Consider the following 25,494-nt stretch of genomic DNA (forward strand, 5'->3'; position numbering starts at 1 on the left):
CCCTTTCAGGCTATTGGCAACACGTCCTCTCGCTGTGCGGCGCAAAAGCAGGACAGGAACTTACTTTTTGGGGCCCAGCCTCCACATGTGACGACAGCTTATGGGATGGTGGCTTGGTGGGTGTGACCGTGCTTAGGCTTGTCGACATTTTACTAAACAACCGTACGCCCACACCCCAGTTCCCCTCGATATGGCAGTGTGTGTAGGCTCGCACTGCCGAAGCGGAAACGTGCGGGTAGTTAACGGAAATGTGAAGCGCTTATTGTATCGGAATGAAACAATTCCATTGGACGAGTGTGCTGCTGGCAACTTGTCTGGCCAGCTTGAATTCAAATGGAATGCAACATGTGTGTAATTGCTGGAGGAGTGTGGCACTGGGCGCCTTCTCGGAAGGCGGTGAAAGCGGTAGCTACTGCACCGTTTACACACAGCTTCTTGCTGGAAGGAACAACATCCAGTTCCAGACCAGCAGTTTCATGTAGACAGTTCAGGACGAAACCATTCCAGTATGTGCTGCTGGTCCGTCTGGAGTCGGTCCTTCCTTTATTTTCAGATTCCGTTGCCACGATATGCTTTACGACACAACGCAGCTGCAGAACTGCACCGTGCCGCAAATCGCTTTCATCTTCCGCCAACTACCATTACACGGGTGCGAGAGGGACAACTGTGTGCTCCAGACAACAACCAATCATAGGGCTAGCCTATCGCAAATGGTGGTGAGTGGAGCAGCCATGCTGGTCTTGGCCAATCGCAGCCGGTTCCGTTGCAACAAATCCAGCCTTTTGCGCAGGGGAGTGCTGGCCAGCCGAGGGTCGGCCTAGTCGGTTTCTGAAACGGATCCGGGCAGGCAGGTCGTGACATTATTATTTCGTGTTGGGCTTCTAAGGTAAATACTGTTCCGCCGCCGTGTCGGGAAGTTTAAGAAAGGTTGTTCGATTCACTTTTTGCGATTTTAGCCGTGCGTATTAATCTTTACATCAAATGAAATTGCCGGCTATGTTAGCAATCGGTAGACCCGGGAATAATACGTGTTACATGCAGTAAAAATATGATGCTAACATGAGTGCAATCAAAAGTGGCGTTCGGAAAATGAACAAGTGAACTAAAACAAAAGCGGCTGCTCAGTTATATATGTGTTTCGGAATTAGTGACTCTTAGGTCCTCACTGCGCGATCAACAATAGGTTTTTGATCACTGCAGGACGTCATTCCCACCATCTGCGCAAATTTACTCTTAGCTCTTGACTCGCCCTGCAAGAGTTCGCACGGCGTGCGTTTGGCTGAACACAGCAGTCTTTTGGCTAAAGCTTTCATGAGCAGTGCACGTAATAAAAACTGAGATCAACGATTCGAACTATGTTTACATTGCAACCAACTCCAACTGCTATAGGCACCGTGGTTCCTCCATGGTCAGCGGGAACATTGATAGAGCGTTTGCCGTCTTTAGAAGACATGGCTCACAAGGGTAAGCGACTTTTTTAAAATTCCCGATTGGCATGATCGTCTCTATCCGACACTCTTTTATAAATATGAGTCTAAGCCAACGCCTAAGTTATTGCTGCCTGTCCATGGGCAGCCATTCCGGTCCGTCCTACTAGGCGAGTGCAGTTTCGTTTGGCTGTTGGTCTCTTTTGGCGCAGCTTAGCAATAGATTAAAAGCTTCTGCGCTGAATCGTTCGCAAACTCTTTTCTCAAACTCCAACTCACGCGAGTAGTACGGCTTTATACTCCTTATGCCATTGCATTTGGCAAAATCAAAGATATTCAAATTATCGCCGTGACTCTTATAGTTAGAAAACCCTATATTTGTATTATACCCGTTGCTCGCTCGTAAAATTAAAAGATTTGTTTTTAAAGTGACTGGTGAAAGAAGAGTTCCCGACCCTAAAAGTGAACCATATGTATATTCTTCATTAGATTACTGGACTAGTCGATTTTCCGATGACCGTTAGCATGTCTATCCGTCAGTATTGACGTCAAGATCTTGGGAAGCGAAATAAGTAGTACCGCGTATTTGATAGTCGGGAAACTGGACTATAGCTCTGTAGTGTTTCAGTTCATAATCGCCATCACGTTAACTATAAAAGACTACGCGCCTTCTTCTAAAAGCCCCATAAACGGCCCAAGTAGTCTGTGGTATATATTTGTTCATACTGAGATTTTTCTAAATTAGTTCTCTTAAGTATTAGCTTAAGTCAATAGTGATATTCTAGTTGAATTCTTTAACCATTTGGTTGTATAACTATCTTTAATGGGCATTACATTATTATCACCTCCTTTCTTTTGCGTTTTTAACCGTCTGTATTCTTCACGACTAGCTTCTGCACGCAAGTTGCGATGTCTTTTCTTGCAAGGTTTAAAACTATGCGGCTTACTGCTGAAATCGAAATTAGTTTAATTACTTTTAATACATTTTTGGAATGCTTAACAATAGTTGTTAACAAAAATAATTAGAGTTAAAGGTGTAGTGTCGCTTTTATCTTGCAATAAAATGATAACCCACACACATAGTTTATTTTTTTGGGTTTCAATTTAATTAAAACAATTCGGTAATCCTAAGGTTTTATTTCGATGCACGTATAATATATTACATTAAATATTTAAAAAAAAATTATAACGAAAATATGGCATGCAATTTTATATTGTCAAAAAAGCTGGAATTCATTACTTATTTTACCATATATATTTATATATAATTTATACTATATAAATTTGTCGATTAATTTGATAAATTTCTACACATATAAATTTATTTTTTTTTTTCACTGTTAGCCTGATTCCTTTTTAACTTTCTAAATAACTGTACTTGAAGATTCCGAGCTTTTAATAAATAAATACCAGGCTTCCGCGAAAATTGTTGTTTAACAACAAAAGCTGTCGTAATTTCTGATTCAGCCCGACTCACCCAATTCGAACTACATTTATTGTTAGCGCGTATTCCTACGCCAATTGAGGAACATGGCACCACTGACATTTGAACTTTGGAATACTGCTTAATATAGAAAGCTGTAGAAAACTGTTGAAAACTGATATATGCAAATATGTAACTAACTCTCATACTGCGACAGCTTCCGAAATTCCAGTGAAATAATTATAATTCCAGCATATGCACTCTGGCTCAACTTCTTTGTACGTTGTAGTAGAGTTTCTCGATTAAGCACAGGTCTAATTTAAAATTGTTAGTTTTTTAGTTCCCGAATGCAGAGTGTTCAAGAATGCATATTCTTTAGAGACTATTACAAAAAATCTACAAAGTGTTCGGAAACTTTTCAATAGATTTCAGATTATAGAAAGATTACAAAGAGAATAAATAAAACAAAAGATAATGCTATAGTCGAATTCCCCGACTATCAGATACCCGTTACTCAGCTAGTGGGAATGCGAACGCAAATTTGCAACATTTTCCTGGGATATCTATAGATATTGGGGAATAAAATGAGAAAATATTTAAAAATTGCTTAAAAGTGTGGGCGTGACCTTTTTGGGCATTTTGTAGGTGTAGGCGTGGCCACAGTGTTTTTGGTATACCGATAAAAATTGAAAAGAAAAAGATCTAAACATATTTTAAAAGTATGGGCGTGGCAGCTTGGGGCAAATCGATAGAAATTTAAAAGACTAACAAAATTATGAAAAAATATCCAAAAAGTTTTCAAGTGGGCGTGGCAACATGGCAACAAACTTGCGTTGCATATATGTCTCTAGACTCTGTATGCCGTATTTCAATCTTCTAGATTTTACAGTTCCTGAGATCGAGACGTTCATACGGACAGAAGGACATCTCCAAAGCGACTCGCCTGTTGATACTGATCAAGAATATATATATGTACTATATATGGTCGAAACGCTTCCTTCTGCATGTTACACACTTTTCAACGAATCTAGTAAATCTGTTCCATTTCTATAAACACTTAAGCAGGTTCAAACTTGGTTCAAATTTAAAGAACTATTCCACTATTATTATAAATGAATTCCAAGTACAAACTGACTTCTTGATACGAATTTTACCCCTTTGATCTTCTTTTTTATAGACAATGTGATTGCAATGAGAAATTTACCCTGTTTGGGTACCGCTGGTGGTAGCGGACTAGGCGGTATTGCTGGGAAACCTTCCCCTACTATGGAAGCCGTGGAAGCCAGCACAGCGTCACATCCCCATTCGACATCTTCGTACTTCGCCACAACTTACTACCATTTAACTGATGATGAATGTACGTTTTAATAAATAACGCATAGCTAAACCCCTCCCGCTTTCACTTGATTTCAGATAGCCCGATTGTAATACTATTACGTCACATTCACCAATAGATTAAAATTAAAATGTATACACACAGACCGTCTTTACACCATTAATAGATTTTATTGAGTCTAACCGATCCATAAGTTTGGCAACTTTTGTGTGTAATCGCAGTGTCTTACCCTAAATACCAGGTAGCACATCATCATCATCAGGTAGCACACTCGTATAAAGACATCGCGCTAATTTTTTTGTATTACTAAACATGTGTCAAAAAGATTTGTTATTAGCGTGAAAACAGCTCAATGTCTGGGTAAGCCCAAAGCATACAGCTGAATGGAATGGCATTGTTCAGTAGCTGACTCCAAATCTCGCACATGCTGCCAATTATAGTGGCACAATGGGCAGAGGTGATCATCGGTGACAATTGGGATCGGCATAGACTTTCAAGACGGTGATGAGTCAAACAATAATTTACGAATTGCGGAGTAGATTATAGGCATTCCTCAAATCCCTTTTCTAAACGTAACCTCATCCCTGGCCCGTCGAGCTGTTAAGTACTCTCTCTGTCAGGTCACCCTATTGTAGTGCCCGTGAATCAATACAATAATTTTCCAGCTTTAATGATCTTGAAGTGTGTGTTCGTTGTCGACGACCGTTTCGTGTAAAGTCGCTACAAATGGAAACAATTAATGGCACTGAAAGCCGAAGTCGAGTAAATACAAACACACACAATGCACTCAAAAATGCCAAATGAGCCTCTTTAGCGGCTGCCGGGAACCGACGCATATTGGCATTGTATCCGTGGTCTTTGTAGACTCACCCCGCTGTTCTGTCCATTTTCGCATGCGAGGAAAATCAGTCCCTGCCCCTGAATGGACCGATCAGTCCCCTAGAGGGTCCATCTCCAGTTCCTGTTGCAAAGGCTTTGTTTTTCATCCCATCGGATTTGTGCTGCAATTACATTATTAATCCCACTGGCAAGATGTTTTCGTAAATTGTGTATCCTGTCACACTGCAAATCACATTTTTGGAAAGCAATCCAATTTCGGAGTCCCTGCACTAATACCGCAAGTACCCTCCGTCATGGCCGGTTTCCTGAATAATATGAACGTGTTCAGGCGGATCTCACGGTAAAGTTAACTTGATGTGGCGCTCAACTGCATCCAAAACACAATGTTTGGAGCTATCTGCGGAGGAATCTCAATTTGTTTGGAATCAAGGTAAAAGGGCTCGCCAGGGGTTTTCCGATCTGATTCTGAATACAGAAAGATCATTTGGATTAGAACTGAGTCAGATGATGTTGCATTACATGAACAGATTAAGACGAGAAATAGCTATAGTCGAAATTCTCGACTTTTAGATACCCGCTACTCTGCTGCTTCAGCAAGAAAGAAATTTCAAAACAAATCGATTTCGGTATACCGATATATTTATGAAAAACTAATATTACAACGAAAAAATAGCAAAATATAAGAATGGGCATTAGAGTGAGTGGTCGTCGCAAAGTTCTCTTGAATCTGTACGTTTTTTTTTGTGTTACCGCGATATCGTGGAATTATTTGGCCGCCCTCGTGTACGTGGAAATTGCCACGGACTAATCTGTATGCTTTATCTCTAGCTTTCATGCTCACCGAGATCGGCGCGTTCATACGGACGGACGGACATGGCCAATTAGACTCGGTATAATAATATATTATATTTTTACTGTTACATGCTGTTCAACGAATCTAGTATACCCTTTTATGCTACGAGTAACTGGTATAAGCCTATGAACGTATAAGTATGTACATACATCTATGTACATGTATCTATGTTTTTCTGCTGCTTCGGTGATTTCCTTTCCAATAAAGCGGTAAATTGATACGGAGACTTTAGGATTTTATTTCTATAAGTCCAAATACTCGGAAATTTGTATAAAACCCTTACGTTTTTATGCTCGACCTGAGCGACGAGTGTGCCCATTTAGCCTTTTAGCTTTCCCCTTTGTGCTCTTCTTCGTACTTTCGATAAATACACATCAAATATGTTTGCTATCTTTCGAATCGAAAACAACAAAATGGTTAGAACTTTTGAATTATTTGACGAATACATGACCTATTTTTTCAATCAAATATCAAGAAAGTCTACATGATGATTTATTATCCAGAGTAAAATAAATGCAGTAAAATGCAGCCAAACTTAGTCAAACTTTTAATTTTTTTTAGTAATTTAAAAAAAATGTAGCTTAAGCTACACTACCATTTTCAGTGTATCATGGGTGCAAGGGTGTGTGCTTATTATTACTAAATTGTTGAGACTAACCAGGAACGGTCATTGTATACAAATTGAGATGCTAAGTTCCGACGCAAAGGCACAAAGACAGATACCCACGAAGCTGTTCTCCCCTTCAGAATATCCATCTCGAATTTGGGTCGACGAATATATTTTGACGTCTTTTAAAGCGTGACAAACTAAATTATCCGCCTCATTGGCGCAAGCTTGTGTGTGTGTATGCATCCTCGTGCGTAGTGCGTGTGAGCAAAAATATTCAAATGTATGATGAAAAATGAAACAGCAACTATTTAAATTAGATATAACTCCGAAAGTAAAACATAGTGCATTTATTTCAATACTTTTTATTATATGATTGCAGGTCACAGTGGAGTGAATCAGCTGGGTGGCGTTTTTGTTGGAGGAAGGCCTTTGCCAGATTCAACACGGCAAAAAATTGTCGAACTGGCACATTCTGGAGCTCGGCCATGTGATATTTCTCGAATTCTACAAGTATCAAATGGATGTGTGAGCAAAATTCTCGGGAGGTAGGACCATTTCCGTATATCACTTAATTCGTTTTAGAATAGATAGTTTTGGTGAAACGAGGTTATACAATGCATTGTGGTCCAGAATTCGATTTTTTTGGCATAAAGTCTAAAAATTGAGCTACAGACTTGAAACTTTGTACATTTTGTTGTTAAATCTCAAATAGTTTGCACAGAAAATTTGAAGTCTGTGCGACCACGCCCTCTCTTGCCTCCCATATTAACTACTGGTATGACTCAGGAGTCAACGAAATATCATTTTTTTTTTTTTTTTTTTTTTTAAGTCGTGTATATTGTTGTTTTAAAAATAATCGCCCTCTTCTTTTTCTAGTTCTACATTTTAAATTTCCGAATCTGAACTCGAATGAGAATCAGATTGTGAATCCAATATTTTGTCTCATGGATCAGGTTTAAAATTAGACTGTATTTCCAAAAGACTTATTACTGCCTTCGAAAGTGGTTTTTCCTATTTTTTCTCTCCCTTTCTTTTAAACTAATTGTTAATAATAGTGGGTCCGAGTAATCAATCGCTCTGTGGAAAATATCACTCATCCTATTGATCCGACTATTTTTCCTTGCATGTGATAGTCGGTTCCTTTTGTAAAGCTTATTCCGGGCTTCACTCGCATTTTCAGTTTCCTTTTTAATCTTTCTCCTGCATTTTGGTAAGATAAGTTTCGGCGTTCCATTTGCTTCGGTGTCTTGGAGTTTTCAAAATCACTAACAAGAATTCTTATCTTAGACGCCATCTACTTGGTATGTTTGGAAATAAATCGGTCTAGTTGTCTGTTACACTCGGGCAGTTTTTTTTTAATAAATAATTCAAAATTTACTATTTTTTTGTCAATCTTTTCTGTCTTTTTCGATTCCTGATTATTGTTGTTGATTGCGGAATAAACGTAATCTGAAAAATACCTTATTTGCCTATTGTTACGCCTCCAAATGTTCAGAAGGTCGCTATGTCTGAACTCGAACTTGCCTATATAAAATCAAATTTTTAAGAAAACGAGCAAAAATGGGCAAAAGATATTACTTTACCGTGAAAGACAATAGTTAAAGGTACAAACTGACGTTTTTAACTTTTGTCAGAAATTGTCAGAAAATTAGTTATACTCCACGAAACACAGGGGACACGTTAGAAATTTCTGTTCAAATACACATAAATTGGATGTCACACAACATAAAAACAGTACAACTATACATATATTACCTAAATAAGTTAAAAACATCATACCTTGGCATTTATTTTCCATATTTTACTATAATTTTTGGATGCGTATTAACGATCATACCACATGCAAATGTAAGCAAATAATTTTTCGGAAATTGCATTCTCTCAATCAGCTGTTTAACACTTCAACTTTAAAAGCTCATAAAACGATTTAGTGAAGCTTTCGGTCAATTTTGTTTTTGGTTTTTATTTATATGATCAATTTTCTATTAGAAAATAATTGCTAGAGGACGATATATTGACATAAAAATTTAGACTTTATGCCAAAAAAAACGAATTCTGGACCATAGTGCAATGGATGGTGAGTGGGTTCGCACGGGGTTTTAAACAAAATTATGTCTGCTTGGCTTAACCATAACCTAAGTTAAGCTGCACAGTGACAAAATTATATCAAATTTATATTTTCAGATATAAAATGAAATGTTAAGTTTTGTATTATGCAATAACACATTTCTTATATATTGTTTATTTGGTGTAGACAATGGTGTGTAGGGTGTACACGTTCATATAGTTTAGAACATAGTTCAGGATTTTATTTCCTACTATTTCTCAAAAATTCTCTAACTAGTCATACTATCTGATAAGAAGTACAACGACGCTAAAATATTGGTCATAAGCTGAAGCTCTCGAAGATTATGAATATAAGAAAATACCTACATATATGTACATTTAATAATTTATTTTTTTCTTTCAACAAAATAATGAAGTTACACACTATGCGGCAACTAAAACTGATCTGCTTAGATTATTTCAGTTTTCATTGTGGGCTTGTTACGTTAGGACTAAGCGAAGTTTTGTCCCTACAGTACTAGGGAGAATTCTTTTTGCAGCTATGGCGTGCGAGTATATCTGTAGACCTGTAGACTTGCAAATCTTCACCTTGCAGTCAAGCGACTGTTTGTTGCGTGGCGCAATAAGCCAAGCCATTCGAGCTACCTTGTTCCGGAACGCTTTCTGTATATTTGCAATTCCTATTCGAGGGTTATATTAAGGTATTTATTGGCCTGGTGGTGGTTGATCGTTTTACCATTAAGGCAGAACCCCGGACAACTACCTGATTGCTTGGCAAACGTCACATTGGCACACTTTTTAGCTCCAATTCCAGTTCTCAGCCCATGCATCCAGGTACTCCTCTAGACCGAGGAGGCAGCCAATATACGTACTTGTGTTTTTCGTGAGCACAGCAGTATCGTCAGCGTAGGTGGCTTTGGGGACATCTTCTTCCTCAACAACTTTGACTGGTGTAGTGGAGTAGGCATGTCCGAAGCAAAGACTGAGTATAGGATGGGGCCTATTTATTAGAACTAAGAACTGAAACTAAGCACCCGACGCACCTTTTAAAAGATCCTACCTGTTATTGTCTGGAGTCCAAGAATAAAATGGGTAAGGAAAAAGGACTAATAATATTAAACAGCTAGCAAGAGTTCGCTGGACGCAAGATCTGTTTCTAGCTTTCCTACGAATATGTACAAAGTATAATTCAAATTGCAAATTATATATATAGACTATTTCAACATATTAATTAAAATGGTGGATTTATTTCAGATATTATGAAACAGGAAGCATACGACCTCGTGCTATCGGAGGATCCAAGCCACGTGTGGCCACAGCCGAAGTGGTTAGCAAAATTTCGCAGTACAAACGCGAGTGTCCTAGCATATTTGCTTGGGAAATTCGGGATAGATTACTTCAGGAGAACGTTTGTACTAACGATAATATCCCAAGTGTAAGTCACTCACTTCGAATAAGCATTCATTTTTTTAAATACTTAGTTACGCCGCTCGAATCGAATCATTGCAGTTGCGGGCGACTCTTTTGACTCTTCGACGTAGCCATTTTCTTTGCTCGCAACAACATTTTCCTTTCCTTTCCTTTTTTATCATATTATTTATTAAGTATGCCAAAAAAGATGCCAGCCAAATGAATTGTGACAGCGATGCTCATGCCAATAGCCGCCCCATAGCCGATGTGGCCCTGCCAGCTCGCCTTGTTCTACTCCTATTGACAGTTGTGTGGAAAATGTGCTCGTTCAAATGGAAGGGAAAATCTTTTATGCACATTAAACGACTAAAAGGGAAATCAGTGCTAGAAAAATGTATGAAAAAATACAATATTAAATAAATACGGCCCGCCGCCACCACAAACCGTTAAGCGTTGAAATTCACGCGCCAGTGCGAGGGGGAACTGCTGAATCACGTTTACATCTGGAATCGTATTCGGGTCGGTTCTGAACTAAGGGTGAGAATCGACCACTCGGGTTCAAGTCCACACGATGGCCGTCGGGACAATGCGGAAAATGCGGAAAAAATCTACGCGCTGACCTCTTACATGCGACTAAGCTTGCGATACTTTCGATGAGTGCACATACTAAAGGTATCCTTCGGCGTGCAGCTTGCGCATGCACTTGTTGTCCCCAAAGGAAACGAATGCAATCCACCGGATTGGTCCAGTGTGCCTGCCTGTACACTAGTTAGGAACCGGATGTGCTTATTTTAGAAGAAATGAGTTTCTGTGCGGCCCCCTGGCGAAGGACATTCCGCCTAATTTTTCCACTCAAATGCACTTTTCTCTGTTGTTCTTCCTCGCTCACTCGCTCATTTATATGTTTGCCCGGTTATTCTTTTTCGTTTTCGTTTTCGTTTTCTTTCCTTCTTTCCTTTTGAATTCGGTTGAAAAGCGTTGTCAAGCGCAGGCACAGCATTAATACAATAAGAAACTGAATAAATTGCAATTCAAAGCAAACAAACGTGCGTCTTTTCTGAGTGCTACCAGAAGTAACAGAAAATTTGCTTTTTGATGTTAGATTTTACTTGCCTTTGCCGATTTGGAATTCTTTACGAAACATGCCAGTATAGTATTAGTGTGTATATTAGTATCTCTACAGCGCTATAACTATATCAACACAACTGTACATTCTAGGTGTCCTCCATAAACCGTGTATTGAGAAACTTGGCTGCGCAAAAGGAGCAGCAGAGCTCGGGATCCGGGAGCTCCAGCACAGCCGCCGGCAACTCGATCAGCGCAAAAGTGTCTGTCAGCATCGGTGGCAACGTGAGCAATGTGGCAAGCGGATCGAGAGGCACGTTGAGCTCTTCCACCGATCTTATGCAGACAGCCACGCCACTTAACTCTTCGGAAAGCGGTGGCGCAAGCAACTCCGGGGAGGGTAGTGAACAGGAGGCGATTTACGAGAAGCTTCGGCTCTTAAATACCCAGCACGCTGCAGGACCAGGATCACTGGAGCCTGCCAGAGCAGCGCCTTTGGTAGGTCAATCACCCAACCACCTAGGAACCCGATCCAGCCACCCCCAGCTGGTGCACGGTAACCATCAGGCATTACAGCAGCATCAACAGCAGAGCTGGCCGCCCCGTCACTATTCCGGATCTTGGTACCCCACCTCTCTTAGCGAAATACCCATCTCATCGGCTCCCAATATCGCATCCGTTACGGCGTATGCATCAGGACCTTCACTTGCTCACTCACTGAGTCCACCGAACGACGTCGAAAGCCTGGCCAGTATCGGTCACCAGAGAAACTGCCCCGTTGCAACGGAGGACATACTTTTAAAAAAAGGTGAGCTGAAAACCGGGAATTCTAAAATTTCGTGTGCCTGAATGCAATTGTTACATAGCATATTCGTTCCGAAGAGGCGATTCATACATATATAGTAATTGCAGTAAATATACATAAATAAATATAAATATATACTATGTTCATTGAATTGTCCTAAATAGGTCGCCGATCAATAAAATGGTTGTTGTGGTGTTTCAATTGCCTAACTATTTTGTTCATTAGTGACAGGCACCAAAATCACCATTGGTAAAAGTTAACACTTAACGCTATTTAAGGATTTACCTCTATATAAAAGGTATTGTTGATTTAGCAAAAAGCTAAATAGATTAGCGTCCCAAGTCCATTTGATACAGCAATTCCCGTCTTTCGGTCATTTAAACATCCTTTGAATGATTTATTTTAAAGCTCAAGCGTTAGGAAACCTAAATTATCACGATAAATCAGCTTTAAAGCTTTTAAAGAGATTACAAGTCAGATAATAGTAACGGTATTTTGATCAAGGAGTTATGTTGGGTTTAATTGCAGGCTTTCAAAACTTTATACTTTAGTACGACTCCTATTATTAGCTAAGTGTGTAGTTTCCGAAGAAAAGAAGTTAAAAAAATCATTTGAAATAATAAGCGGAAAGACGTAAAAAATATATCACAGCCGTATCTTCTCGAGTTGCAATTTCACTATCATCCCAAAAATCACGAAATTTTATTTTTTTGTCAAATTACGCACGAGCGAACTTGGCATTTGCAAATTTTCGTTTGCTGATAGGCCGTTTTTTTATTTTTTCAGTTATAAAAGTCTACAGCTACACCAAAAGGTTGTCGCGTCGTGCGTAAATCCGACAGACACGTGACCGACGAGCAATACACTTGTTCTGATTGTGTCAACACCGCAAGTCTTGTAAGGATTTTACAAAGAAACATAAGAGAACGCTAAAGCCGAGTTCTGCGACTATTAAGTACCCGTTACTGCGATGAGACGTAGCGAGTGCTGTATAAAGCATGTAGTATTTGGATTAGGATTACTTATTAGGAATCTGAAAGTCCGCTTTAAGCCAATTCCTACAGCTAAACGAGATATTTTTTAAGCAGTGACGACATTTGAGCGTATATAAATTAAATAAATTAAATTTATTCATGTTTCATTGGGCTTGACCACGTTTTGAAACAAACTTGCGCTGCGGTCGATAGAGTCTGCGTTTTAGGTCTGAGCTTTCCAGCTTTTATAGTCAGTAAAGTCTGAATTCTTAATCGGAGTTTACAGCTTTTACAATCCCCGAGATATCGACGTTGACACGAACGGTTAAATTAACTGGCCAGTGATCCTGATCATGTGTATATATACTTTATTGGCTAGGAAACGCTTCCTTTTATCTCATATAACCTATACTTAGCTAATTCACATTTATAATAAATATACTCTATATACCATATTCCGTATATAATTATACGGAAATATCTTCACGGCATCATACAGACCGCACATACATACAAATCTGCAGTCGTTGACAACCCGATGATTTAATTCGTTCAAAAATTCGAGTCCCCTGAAACTTGAGACATGAATGAGTAAGTTTTAGATACTGTATTCATTTGGTCAAATGCAATATTGTTTTCGTCAGAAAAGATGATATCCGAAGTTTTGTATGTTTAATGTGCGATCTACAATAGAGTTATTTTCTTCATTAAGAGTTGTTTTTGCTTGAGTGAATGTATTCAATTTTTAAATAAATTAAATACATTCAAAACTAACGAAAATATTGATATTTGTTTTTTTATTCAGGTCAATAAGGCCAGCGCATAGATAATTTAATCTCAATGCGGTACTAATAAATTGGCTAAACAGGTATCATTTCAATAACAGTACATATTCTCGCCCAAAGCTTGCCCAAGAGCATGTGTGTCAAAACAGTCAGTGCTCGACCTCCCCCGAACCACTTCCCAAAGTTTCCACTTTTGATCGAGCATAGCTGTGGGGCAACCACTGCCGTTACCACCGCCGTGGTTGACAGGTTTACCCTTAACCGTGTAGTTTGCTTTAATGCGATTTACAGACTCATTTTACAGGCGATGACACTTCATTAAACGACAAACCGTGAGGGTGGTTGTGGTTAGGGATGGGTTCACGGACAGGCCTAGGATGGTTGGTGCTAGATTGGATGCTGGGGTGCATAAATAGATTACAGAAATACATATTTATAAAATTATTTTTCAAATCCCCATGCTAGAGCTCTGACCTTATCAGGGTTTGTCTTAGCGCATAAAAATGTGACAGTTTCGCAGTCCGTCCGTCCCTTCCTCGGGTTCGATCTCCGTATTCGATTCCACCTCCAACTCACCATATCAGCAGACCTACTCTCTGTTTCCAGATACCGTCGATTTGGTTGCCCCGCATCTGACGCCGTCTGTCATTGTAACGCTGTTGCCGCTGTCAGAACATTGCGATTCGCCAGCTAGTGACATGTGCTCTAAAGGCTCTGGACGCAGTCTATACCTTTCCCGCGGCATATCTCTGGGCTATCATCATCTATTTGCTTTGTCACATTCACTAACATCAACGTCATTTCCACAATGCGGAACGGCTTTCGTCTACCGGTCCATGCTGACCTCAGCTGACATACAAATGATTTGCATTTTTCTTTAAAGTGGCCGCTGATGCAGGTCGTCCAGCTGCATGATATGCCTTCCAACTATGGAAGAACAACTGTGCTAACAAATAGAATTGTAGCTTTATAATATTTATTATTATTAATAGCTGCATATATATTATATATATAAAAGAAATCATAGCTCGTTATCTTAATTTACAAGAAAATATTATACAATACATATTATTCTAAAGTGTGGGCGTGACAGTTTTGTGCGGTTTGTGGGCGTTGAATTAGGCGTGGCAACATGGGTCAGCCAATTTGCGCTTGGAGAATCTGTATGCAGAATCTCAACTTTCTAGCTTTTATAGTTCCTGAGATCTCGACGTTCATACGGACAGACGGACATGGCTAGATCGACTCGGACATTGATCCTGATCATGAATATATATACTTTATATGGTCGGAAACGATACTTCTCAACGAATCTAGTATACACTTTAACTCTACGAGTAACGGGTATAAACACTGTAGAATAAAAACGGGCCTCTATATCATATAGCTGATATGATGATAATAGTTTCGATGTTTTCGATCATAAAGTGTATACACATGAATTTTCTTTAATATGTACAATTACTGCATATGTAACAATATGTGCAATTGTGCATGCGATCTTTGGCATGGTATTAATTTATATTTGAAATTCCAACCGATTCGTCTTATGATGTTTGCAATTTAAAACTATATTTTGCCAGAACTTGATGGTCATCAGTCCGATGAAACGGGCTCCGGTGAAGGTGAAAACTCCAATGGTGGCGCTTCAAATATTGGAAACAATGAGGATGATCAAGCTCGGCTCATACTTAAAAGAAAGTTGCAACGCAATCGAACATCTTTCACGAACGACCAGATAGATAGTCTTGAAAAAGGTAAAAACGTTTAACAATAGTTTACTAATAATACAAATTGTAGGTTTACAATACACTACATATATCGACCTTAATTAAAAATTCAAAAACATAAAAATTTGTCTGTAAAAACGAATACTAAGTATACCTTTCATATTATTAAAATATTTATTTTAGAGTTTGAACGAACACACTATCCAGATGTTTTTGCCCGCGAACGTTTGGCTGGAAAGATTGGGTTGCCAGAGGCAAGAATTCAAGTTTGGTTCTCTAACCGTCGAGCAAAATGGCGCCGTGAGGAGAAGCTGCGAAACCAGCGAAGGACACCAAATTCCACAGGAGCTAGTGCAACTTCGTCCTCAACATCGGCAACTGCCTCTTTGACTGACAGCCCCAACAGCCTAAGTGCTTGTTCCTCTCTGCTGTCCGGATCAGCTGGGGGTCCCTCAGTCAGTAAGTATAAATAATTTTGAAATCAAAAGACCTTGTCGTGACACACTTCAAGGTCGCTCTTATGAAAGAGATTACAACATGGTCGTTACATTGCAGAAAAATCTCTTAATACAGTTTACGCTATAATGATTATGTAAAACAACCTCCCTTTGCTGTTAGTCTTAATCAATCCGCAACAAATCGATTTCGACTTTTTTCTCGGAAGTATTTTGTTTAAACATTTTTACCCTTGCATTATTATATATTGTATTTTGGATCCAAAGTCTTTGACACATCAATTGGTCCTGTGGCGGCCGGTAATTCAATTCTTCTTAGGCGGGTACTGGCTAGGCTGGTTAAACAGATTCGAGGGCTGGGCTTCGATTTGTAATTCTTCACTGTATCAGAATTTATGTTACTGGCGCTGTCCCATTATTAACGGTGATATTTCCAAACAGGCTTTATGCCGTGAAGAGCACATATTTATAAACACATGAAGTTTTCTTGTCTCTTGTTGGTTTGTTGTTTTATTCCCAGTGTGACGTTTAAATGAAAAGTTAATTATTTGTCTGTAGATTTCCCCCATGATGCGTGACTATTTGCCCAAGCTCGATTTTAGTCTCCCATTGGTATTGTAGTTAGGATGGGTGGGACTGGAATTTATTTGACCTTGGGCTTGCGTTTTTTCTCCCCTCAATATTCTAAAAAAAAGTCTAGTTTTTCCATATTTAAATGCTTAATATGTGTGTCGATTTGACCTAGGAGCATTGAGTATTTCAGTTACGCTAAAGGTGAGCTAGATTGTTTCAGACCGGTGCCACATCCATTCCAGGGGCTACGAGCTGGGTAGAGCTGTCATGTGCTGGTGCACTTTTGTACCGTTTGCTTGTGCCGGCGCTTATAGTATATAGAAACCGATGCACTTCAGTTTCCCATATCTAGCAGAGAATCGACGATGGAAGGCGCCAAGCTGTGGTGATTTCTCGTACTCTTCGTTGCTTTTCGGAGTGTTGATATTAATCTCAATTGAGATCCTACATTCGGCATACGAGACTTTTCGGTTTGGTTAACCCAACTTGGTGCGATTTTCGTTGTGTCGGAGATAGCAAAGGACGCAGTGTGGTGTTTGTCAACCAATTGGTTTTTAAAATTTTGGATTCTTGAACTAAGTTCAATTTATGCATAACTGAGCACAAGTACAAATGGTTGCTTTAAGCGTATTTTCGAAACAGCACAAAACTGCCACCAACTGTCAATTTCTATCGATTTGCCAAACACCTTTTTGACACGCCCATAAAACGCACAAAGCGGTCACGCACACACTTTTAAATAATTAAACTTTTTTTTTCATTTGACTATTTTCTCGCCTATTTCTCGTGGAACCCGACTATAGCATTCTCTATCGTTTTTAATTTGAACGAACTAGTTTTATATGCTTGAAATTATTCGGCAGACCTATTTACAAAACCAAGCACTCTGGCACTTCTTGAATAATCTATAATGTAAATACAGTTTAAAGTTATAAAGGTATTAAGTATGACATGTTATTTGAAATGTGTGACCCCAATTTACGAAGGATCGTAAAATACAAATAGATAAATTAATTTGCCTTTTCCATATTTAGGTACCATTAATGGCTTATCGTCTCCAAGCACATTGTCTAGTAATGTCAATGCCCCAACGCTTGGCGCTGGAGTCGATGGATCTGAAAGCCCAACACCAATCCTGCACATTCGGCCTAGCTGCGCCTCTGACAATGACAGTGGTCGTCAAAGTGAAGATTGCAGAAGAGTTTGTTCTCCATGCCCACTTGGCATTGGCGGGCAACAAAATACTCATCATATCCAGAGCAATGGTCACGCCCAAGCTCATGCACTTGTTCCTGCCATTTCGCCACGTCTCAATTTTAATAGTGGTAGTTTCGGCGCGATGTACTCCAACATGCATCATACGGCGTTATCCATGAGCGATTCATATGGGTAAGCAACTAGAGTTTTCAAATTATTCAGTCATCCCACTTATATATTTGCATAATACTGAAAAAACTCGTTGAGGCTATTGCTGGTAAAATAGTTAGACGGTAGAATAAAAACTCGAAAGAAAACAACACAAGGGTCAACACATCTTTATCGATTTTGAACTGATACATTTGTCAGCATATATTAGGAATTAGCGTCCTAAAGTGCATGTAACCAGCGCCATAAATTTTACCATATTGACCAAAACAAATTTGTAAAGTCGTAATAATTCTGTATTACTTCCTATGTTTTCATACATCTTACTTGTAAAGTTCCATTTCATTAGGAAGCGTTTTGGACCGTATAAAGCTTATATCCTTGCTAGGATCGAGTAAGTCCAGCGATGCACGTCCGTATAAACGATATCACGGTATCTATAAAAGCTGGTAGGCATACTCAAGGCATGGAGTTATTAGAGACGTAGACGCAGTTTAATAATATAAAAAAGTGCGACGCTCACTTTTTTTCTATATGCCAAAAGAATTCTGAAGTTTTAACCTCGCACTCCCACTATTTAAGTAATGAGTCTCTCTTGTTTTATTGCTAATAACCTCTAGCCTCAAAAATATCAAACTAACTAAGTAAGCATTTGTACATTAATCCATAGTCATAGTCTATAATCGTGTAAAAGTCAATACTTAAATGGTTTTATTTTCAGGGCGGTTACGCCGATTCCGAGCTTTAACCACTCATCTGTCGGTCCGCTGGCTCCGCCATCGCCAATACCGCAACAGGGCGATCTAACCCCTTCCTCTTTATATCCGTGCCACATGACCCTACGACCCCCTCCGATGGCTCCCGCTCACCATCACATCGTGACGGGTGACGGTGGCAGACCTGCGGGCGTTGGCCTAGGCAGTGGCCAATCTGCGAATTTGGGAGCAAACTGCAGCGGATCGGGATACGAAGTGCTATCTGCCTACGCGTTGCCACCGCCCCCTATGGCGCCGAGCTCTGCTGCTGATTCAAACTTCGCAGCCGCGTCCAGTACCAGCGCCAATGTGACCCCACATCACACCATAGCCCAGGAATCATGTCCCTCTCCTTGTTCCAGCGCGAGCCACTTTGGAGTTGCTCACAGTTCTGGGTTTTCGTCCGACCCGATTTCACCGGCTGTATCTTCGTATGCACATATGAGCTACAATTACGCGTCGTCCGCCAACAACAGCATGACGCCCTCCTCCGCCAGCGGCACATCAGCACACGTGGCCCCTGGAAAACAACAGTTCTTCGCCTCCTGTTTCTACTCACCGTGGGTCTAGGTACAAACTTGCGATTCAATCAGAGAAGAACTGCGAAAGGGACTATTTACATAGTTGAATGACGGCCTATGTATATCTTAAGGAGGCCATAATAAATCGAATTTACATATCTCTTGAAAAATAATGGAGGTTGTAGGAAAATACATTTGTATGTATATATTATATAGTTCCGCCCATTAAATCCAATCTATAGTGTAGAATAATTGGTGTAAATTAAATGATATAATTTTGACAAATAAAAAGAAAAAAATGTTGTTTCTTTCAATTTCCCCTTATTCTTTCTCTTGGAATCTTCAAAAAGTAAGTGTTTAGTAGTGTTTAGTTGGTTTTCCAATATCAAAATGCTTGATCTGTTAAAACTTGTTTTTAAGAGGTCTTAATAATATTAACGTATTTAGTGGTTACTACGCAAACCTGATATTAATATTTATGCAGTGACTTCAATGGCAAATCTCGCAATTTAATATTACAGAGAAGACATTTTTGAACATTATTTATTTAAGAAACAATCCATCCCAGACACTTTTTAGTGGTAAGCTTTATGTGTTCCTTTACAAAATCTAAAATTTTAAACAGGAACTGCTTTCCAAATTACAATGAAATACATGAATTATCTGCTCAAAAAGTATTTATTTTAACTAAAAATACATTTACAAATTGTTATGTTCTTCAATCGCATTGCGTACGTTTTACTTCAATAACAAGGACAATGATTACAAGTACCTCAAGTACATATGAGAAAACGTAAAAATGCAAATGCAATATCTTTTAGCTCTATCAGATCGACTCTCAACAACGCTAAAAACATATGTTCGGTCTAATAAAACTCGACTGGAAGAGAGTGTGATGCTACTTTCCTCGGGGGTCACAAGGCTATACATACGTAATTAAAGAAAGCCTATACGAAAATTAGTTAATTCAAAATAAGGCTCACAGTTTTTGGGATTTACGTCGATAAATATCTCTCTCCGTTCTGAAGTTATTAGTATTGCCCACGGCATTATCCAACACTACTGAAGTGAAATGACATTTATTATTTATTTAGACACGAACCAGTGAACATTTTCACTGTCGGAATCTATCAACGGATAAACTAAGGCCAGGTTAATAGAAAATGGTTGGGTGGAACAGTAAATACTTTAATAAAGCTTCGCGAACAAGCTAATTTTAAATAGTGAAATATAATTGAAATAAAAGTTATATCACAACGTTTGTATGTTGATCGAACGATCGCATTCGTAACTTGTTTTTGCATCGTCAACATCTTTTGATTAAAATAAAAGTTTATACAAGACGTTTATACAAGAATTCCTGGTTGGAATATTTATTATTGACATGTTATTATTTAACTGCTAATAATAATTTTGAGTGAGTAATTTTTTTGGTTTGCTTCTGACTTTTTTATTAAAGAGATAGATATTAAAAAATGTGAGATTGGGCATAAAAGGCCAAGATTCGCCAATGTTTCTGGAGTTTCTTACATCCCAACAAATGGTAATTGTCCCAACCTTCTGGAAAAGATCGACATTTTTAAAATGGAACTTACTTTTACATTAGGCTTCTACATTCTACATTAGACCCACGAATACGCGTTCGCTTTACATGGATTAATTAAATGCATTTATACCTTTATACCATTTTAATAGTTTACTCTAACGACTATGATATATAGAAATATATACATATATACATATATATATATATACATATATATATATACATATATATATACATATACATATATCTATATATATATATCGATATACATATCGATATTCCAGAAAGATGATGAAATTTTGCGTTCGCATTCAAACTAGCTGAGTAATGGGTATTTGATAGTCGGGGAACTCGACGATAGCATTCTCTCTTGTTTAAAAGTGTCTCGGCAGTTTTGTGCGGTTGTGGGCGTGACAATATTTGGAAACAAACATGCGCTCCGTCTGCGTCTCTGGAATCTGAACATTCTAAATACATTTAATTCCTTGAAATATATTTTTTACATTCTTTTAAATAAATAATATTGATTTTAATTTGATATATATATAGTTACTGAAAGGCTATATAAGCTTTGGCTTGCCGGAACTATATTTCTATCATTTTCAGGGTGACTTTCTTGTCTAGGGTGTTCAGCAGTTTTAAGTGTACAGTTAATATGGTTCATAAATAGAGATTTGATAAGCTTAATTTTTTACCCCATTTAGCTGATGGACATACAGATTATATCGTAACAATGCACTCTAAATTTAATCCCTTTCGTTACATACATATTAAATTGATTTAAATGAACTGTACAAATAAAATGACTTAAAAAGAAAATATAATCATTGTCGACTGCATAATTATGTAAATATACTTTTTTTTTTAAATGCGAAGTTGAAAACCTTGTGCCCAATACAGTTTTCCTTTTATTGAAATCTATAGATTGAATTGAGATTTGAAACATTTTGAAAGAAAAAAACAAACATATAAACGAGCTTTACAGGTATCACAAGAGTTCTTGAAATATTTACCGATATATAAAAAAAATTGAAAGCAGCCATTTTCCTACTATTCATTTCGCAATACCACACATAAACAAATTAAAAGAAGCTTGTCAACCAGACTTGTCGGATAGTGACCTTGTCTCCAATATAAAGTCAACTCTCCTCCTATCTGTTGGATCTATCAAATAATTCTTCGATATGTAACAAAGTTCAACAAAATCACTTTATTTCTACTTCCACCCACAAAAAAGTTACTTAAATTTTCAGCAACAGAAAAAAAATTATTGAGAATTGCAAAGAATTCTTGGCCCGTTTTGAATTTGAAAATTTCGAAATGGAAAATAAAGAAAATATACCAGTGCATTATTATACATTTGACGACTTCATAGAAAAACGAAACGACATCAATAGCAGTGATCAATTCGATCAAGAGATTAATATGTTTATTGATACAAATATTATTTATGTTGACGGATTTAACTGTCTGGCTTGGAGGAACGATCATAAAATATGTTCCAAAACTTATATGAAGCCAGTTGCAAAATTGTTTGCATACCAGCAACTAGCGCTGCGTCTGAAAGAGCATTTTCAGACGCTCGAAATTTAATATCAGACAAATGTTCTGCCCTCTCTCTAAGTTCAGAGAATATTAATAAAATAATGTTTCTTCTTAATAATATTGAAAACTAAAAATTAGTATATTTATAAAATATATAATATATAATCATTTAAGTAATAATAAATAATAATATAAAAACACAAACTCAGCATACCATAACTGTCTTGTATTGAAAATAACAGACATGACATTTGAATCACCCATTCACTTTATTCGGAATTCACTTCATTTGTTTCAGAATGTGCCGTTTGAATTGAATGAATTGAAGTCGGCAACGCGCGCTTTTAAATGCACGATCATTTGCAAACGAGCCGAATTCACTTCGTTCATTTCAACACGACTGTTTCATTTGCCGGTTTGAATGGCACAAGTCCGAAAGTTACTGTTCCATTTTGACGCCCTGAAGAATCTTTCATACTTCTCGTGCAACGCATCTGTAAGCACTCCGTGAAAGCCTTCTTTATGCATTCCCTAAAAGGCTTTTGGACGTTTTTCGAGACAAGTATTCGAAAATAGTTATATTGCAATACTTTCGTAAACATTACTCAGGATTGTCCTATCGGTATACCAAAACACACAATGCCCATCCTAACACCTACAAAACGACCGAACGATCACGCCCACTCTATTGGATTTAAAAAAAAATGTTTCTTTTTCTATTTCCCAATACCTATCAATACGCCAGAAAAATTAATAAGATTTCCGTTCGCTTTCCCGCTAGCTAAGTAGTTTTTAACTGCAGTCAGCTGTTAGACACTCCTGCTAACGATTTAGTAAATTTGTTTCAATCCACGAACTGCTAGGACGTTAGAGTGGACTTGACAATCAATTGTAAAATAAGTCGATCGTTCAGGGCTTTAAATTGGTTGTACTGGCCTGGCTACATAAATACATCTTCTGTATATAGACTGTAGAAATTGGGTGTTGTTGTCAAAATCAAATCGCGCCTGCGCTGTCTCACAGCCTGCTACAAAAGCAGTGCATATGCTTCGGTGATCAGGAGCACCTATTCTTTGGACCCGCCAGTAATAGACAAAAGCTCGTGGAGTACGCTTCGTTTTCGCAGAAGAATTAATTTCGTGCTGTGTTCAATCTGTGTTACTTGTAGCCTAGTACGTACCAAGTGAAACAAAAATTATTAAACACACCTACTCAAAATAAATATTTAATTAATGAGTATATGTTTATATTCTACGGCTGACCACAGCTATAGTTGTAGTATTTTTTATTTAAATTCCTTTTTGTCCACCACTTTGTTATTTTAAGGGCGATGGCTCATCCTAAATATGAACACTAAATATATATGGCTACGAATAATTTAAGTTCTTAAGTGTTCTTATTTCAAAAGTGAAGTGAAACTAAACCTAAAATGATTATTATTCTAGAATTGTTTCAATTCCATAATTAAGAAAAACGATATGAAAGTGTTTTACGCTTTTAGAATATTGTAAAGAAATAGAGTGCGTTTTATTCTACACAGATACCTCAGATCTGCTCATGGCGTTGTGTAACACGTTGTTGTTGATAAAAATAGACTTTGACAAAACCAAAAAAAAAAAAAAAAAACTGTTATGAGAAATTCGAAAACTTCTAACTCAGTTCAATAAAACGGTTGCATTTTTATTAATAGGAGGCAAGCGTGTTTAGATAATAAGCGGATATTCTCTATTTCTGATTTTCCTTTATACCGTTTTATTTTGTTTAAATAATCTATGCTGTATCCGGATATTTATATATTGCCACGAATCTATCTACGAATATATACATATTTGTGTGAACTTAGTATTCGAATGTTCAGGTTTATTTCTCAGCCGGTGACTGCGAACGGCTAAAAATAGACATGCAATACATGAATTTTCGTTTATTCAGTAAAATGTTTTCCATCAACAATATCTATGCTCAATGAAGGAAAGGCGATCGAATTTCCAAATTCCAAAACTTAGTGGGTCGTGTGCAACTCTAAATACGTGTGTATCGTTCTAGTTTATTGTGATTCGGTTTATTTTACAGTTACATTGTTAGGTAACGGAAAAATAGCCAGTCATAGAGTATTTAAATTTAATATATTGGGATCATTTCTAAACCCTAAAAAATGTCCTTTAATTTTTAAGTAAAACGTACAATGCCCTGAGCTAATGGGGCCGTTTAGCGTAAACCCAAAGAATATTTACTAGTTTGATCATGCTTTAAAACTTACATTGAATAATCTTTACAACATGAAATTTGTATTTGTTTGTCTATTGCCCCAAATGGTATTGTTTTCCATTTAATTTTTTCTGTTTCATTCAGCTATAGAGTCACAGCCGTTGAAGACGAAGCTTAAGGAAAGCCCTCAGCATGGGGGTGGCTGAAGATTTCGCTCCCAGCTTTGTTAAAAAGCCACAACTGCATCAAGAAGATGATGGCAATCGATTGATATTTGAGTGCCAGCTATTGTCATCACCGAAACCGGACATTGAATGGTTTCGAAGTGACAATAAAGTAGTAGAAGATGTCCGAACCAAATTCAAAATTCAACCAGTCGGAGAAAATAAATATACGGTTGTATTGGAGCTTGACGATGTAGTTGAAACGGATGCCGGACTTTATAAGGTCAAAGCAAAAAACAAGTCGGGCGAAGTCTCTGCGTCTATTAATTTAAATTTCTCACGTAAGTCGGCCGGTTTTAAAAACCATTCCAAATGAATTAGTGTTTCAGGAAAAAGATCGATAAATAGCGAAGAATTCATTTTCGGTTCTATAATGAAACGTTTTGCTCGAACAGAATCCATTTATTAGATTGGGTTATGTTTCTATATATATTTGGATTGCCGGTGCAAGTTTCTATGATTGTTGCTTAATATTAATATGAACTTATTATTTGGGATAGTTTCATGCTGAAAGTTTTAAATTTGAGAGACAAATTTGGGTTGGAAATGGTGGACGTACAAAAGCAGAGACGATCGTGGGCTATATCGTTTCAGCTGTTTGGATATGTATATGTACATATACATATATCAGCGTTGTAAACTTCTGAATGAAATCAATATACTCCGTGTATCTGTAATTTTTAATATACAATTATTGCAAGCATATACAAGCCTCGACTTGCCAAAACGATCTTTCTATTATATTTAATTTGATGGTTAATGATTCGTTTACAATATTCGATTTTTTTAAATTAATATTCATAACATTTGAGTCTACAAAAGTATTAAAATAATTTCAAAATTTTACTCTACCGTTGTAAAAAACTCTAGCTGCTGACGAACCAAAAGAAAAGTAAGCCATTTTTATAGCTTCACTGCTTTATTTTTAAAGAAACATGAGCCTTAACAATGCTATTTTTAATTGATCTTCCATTATATAT

The 25,494-nt window shown here is 37.8% G+C and overlaps 2 protein-coding genes across 12 annotated transcripts in view; both read left to right on the forward strand.

Annotated features, from left to right (window-relative positions):
- The first annotated feature begins 231 nt into the window (after positions 1–231).
- LOC6724720 (paired box protein Pax-6) lies at positions 232–19,308 on the forward strand. 4 transcript variants are annotated; one of them, XM_016180677.3, is made up of 9 exons: positions 232–716; positions 4,028–4,207; positions 6,869–7,034; positions 9,811–9,991; positions 11,185–11,839; positions 15,179–15,352; positions 15,509–15,784; positions 17,388–17,742; positions 18,440–19,308. In XM_016180677.3, exons 2-9 carry the CDS (start codon positions 4,042–4,044, stop codon positions 19,041–19,043), a joined length of 2,577 nt encoding a protein of 858 aa, XP_016037332.1. In that variant the 5' UTR covers positions 232–716; positions 4,028–4,041; the 3' UTR covers positions 19,044–19,308. The 4 variants fall into 4 exon arrangements, 3 of the variants coding, with proteins under 3 accessions (XP_016037332.1, XP_016037329.1, XP_016037331.1); XM_016180674.3 differs by lacking the exon at positions 232–716 and adding an exon at positions 794–1,464; XM_016180676.3 differs by lacking the exons at positions 232–716; positions 4,028–4,207 and adding an exon at positions 794–1,464.
- Positions 19,309–23,111: 3,803 nt separating this feature from the next.
- LOC6724724 (twitchin) overlaps positions 23,112–25,494 on the forward strand; it is a 51,105-nt gene continuing 48,722 nt past the window's right edge. For 5 of the 8 annotated variants that reach the window (XM_016180703.3, XM_016180702.3, XM_016180720.3 and 2 more), the window contains exons 1-2: positions 23,112–23,257; positions 24,435–24,795. In XM_016180703.3, the coding sequence (XP_016037359.1) occupies positions 24,483–24,795 (313 nt within the window). In that variant the 5' untranslated portion in view covers positions 23,112–23,257; positions 24,435–24,482. Of the gene's footprint in view, positions 23,258–24,434; positions 24,796–25,384; positions 25,407–25,494 lie in introns of all 8 variants that reach the window. The other 3 variants (XM_016180709.3, XM_016180707.3, XM_016180717.3) reach the window with 1 other exon arrangement.

The sequence above is a fragment of the Drosophila simulans genome, chromosome 4 (genome assembly GCF_016746395.2).
Source record: "Drosophila simulans strain w501 chromosome 4, Prin_Dsim_3.1, whole genome shotgun sequence".
Taxonomy (NCBI): domain Eukaryota; kingdom Metazoa; phylum Arthropoda; class Insecta; order Diptera; family Drosophilidae; genus Drosophila; species Drosophila simulans.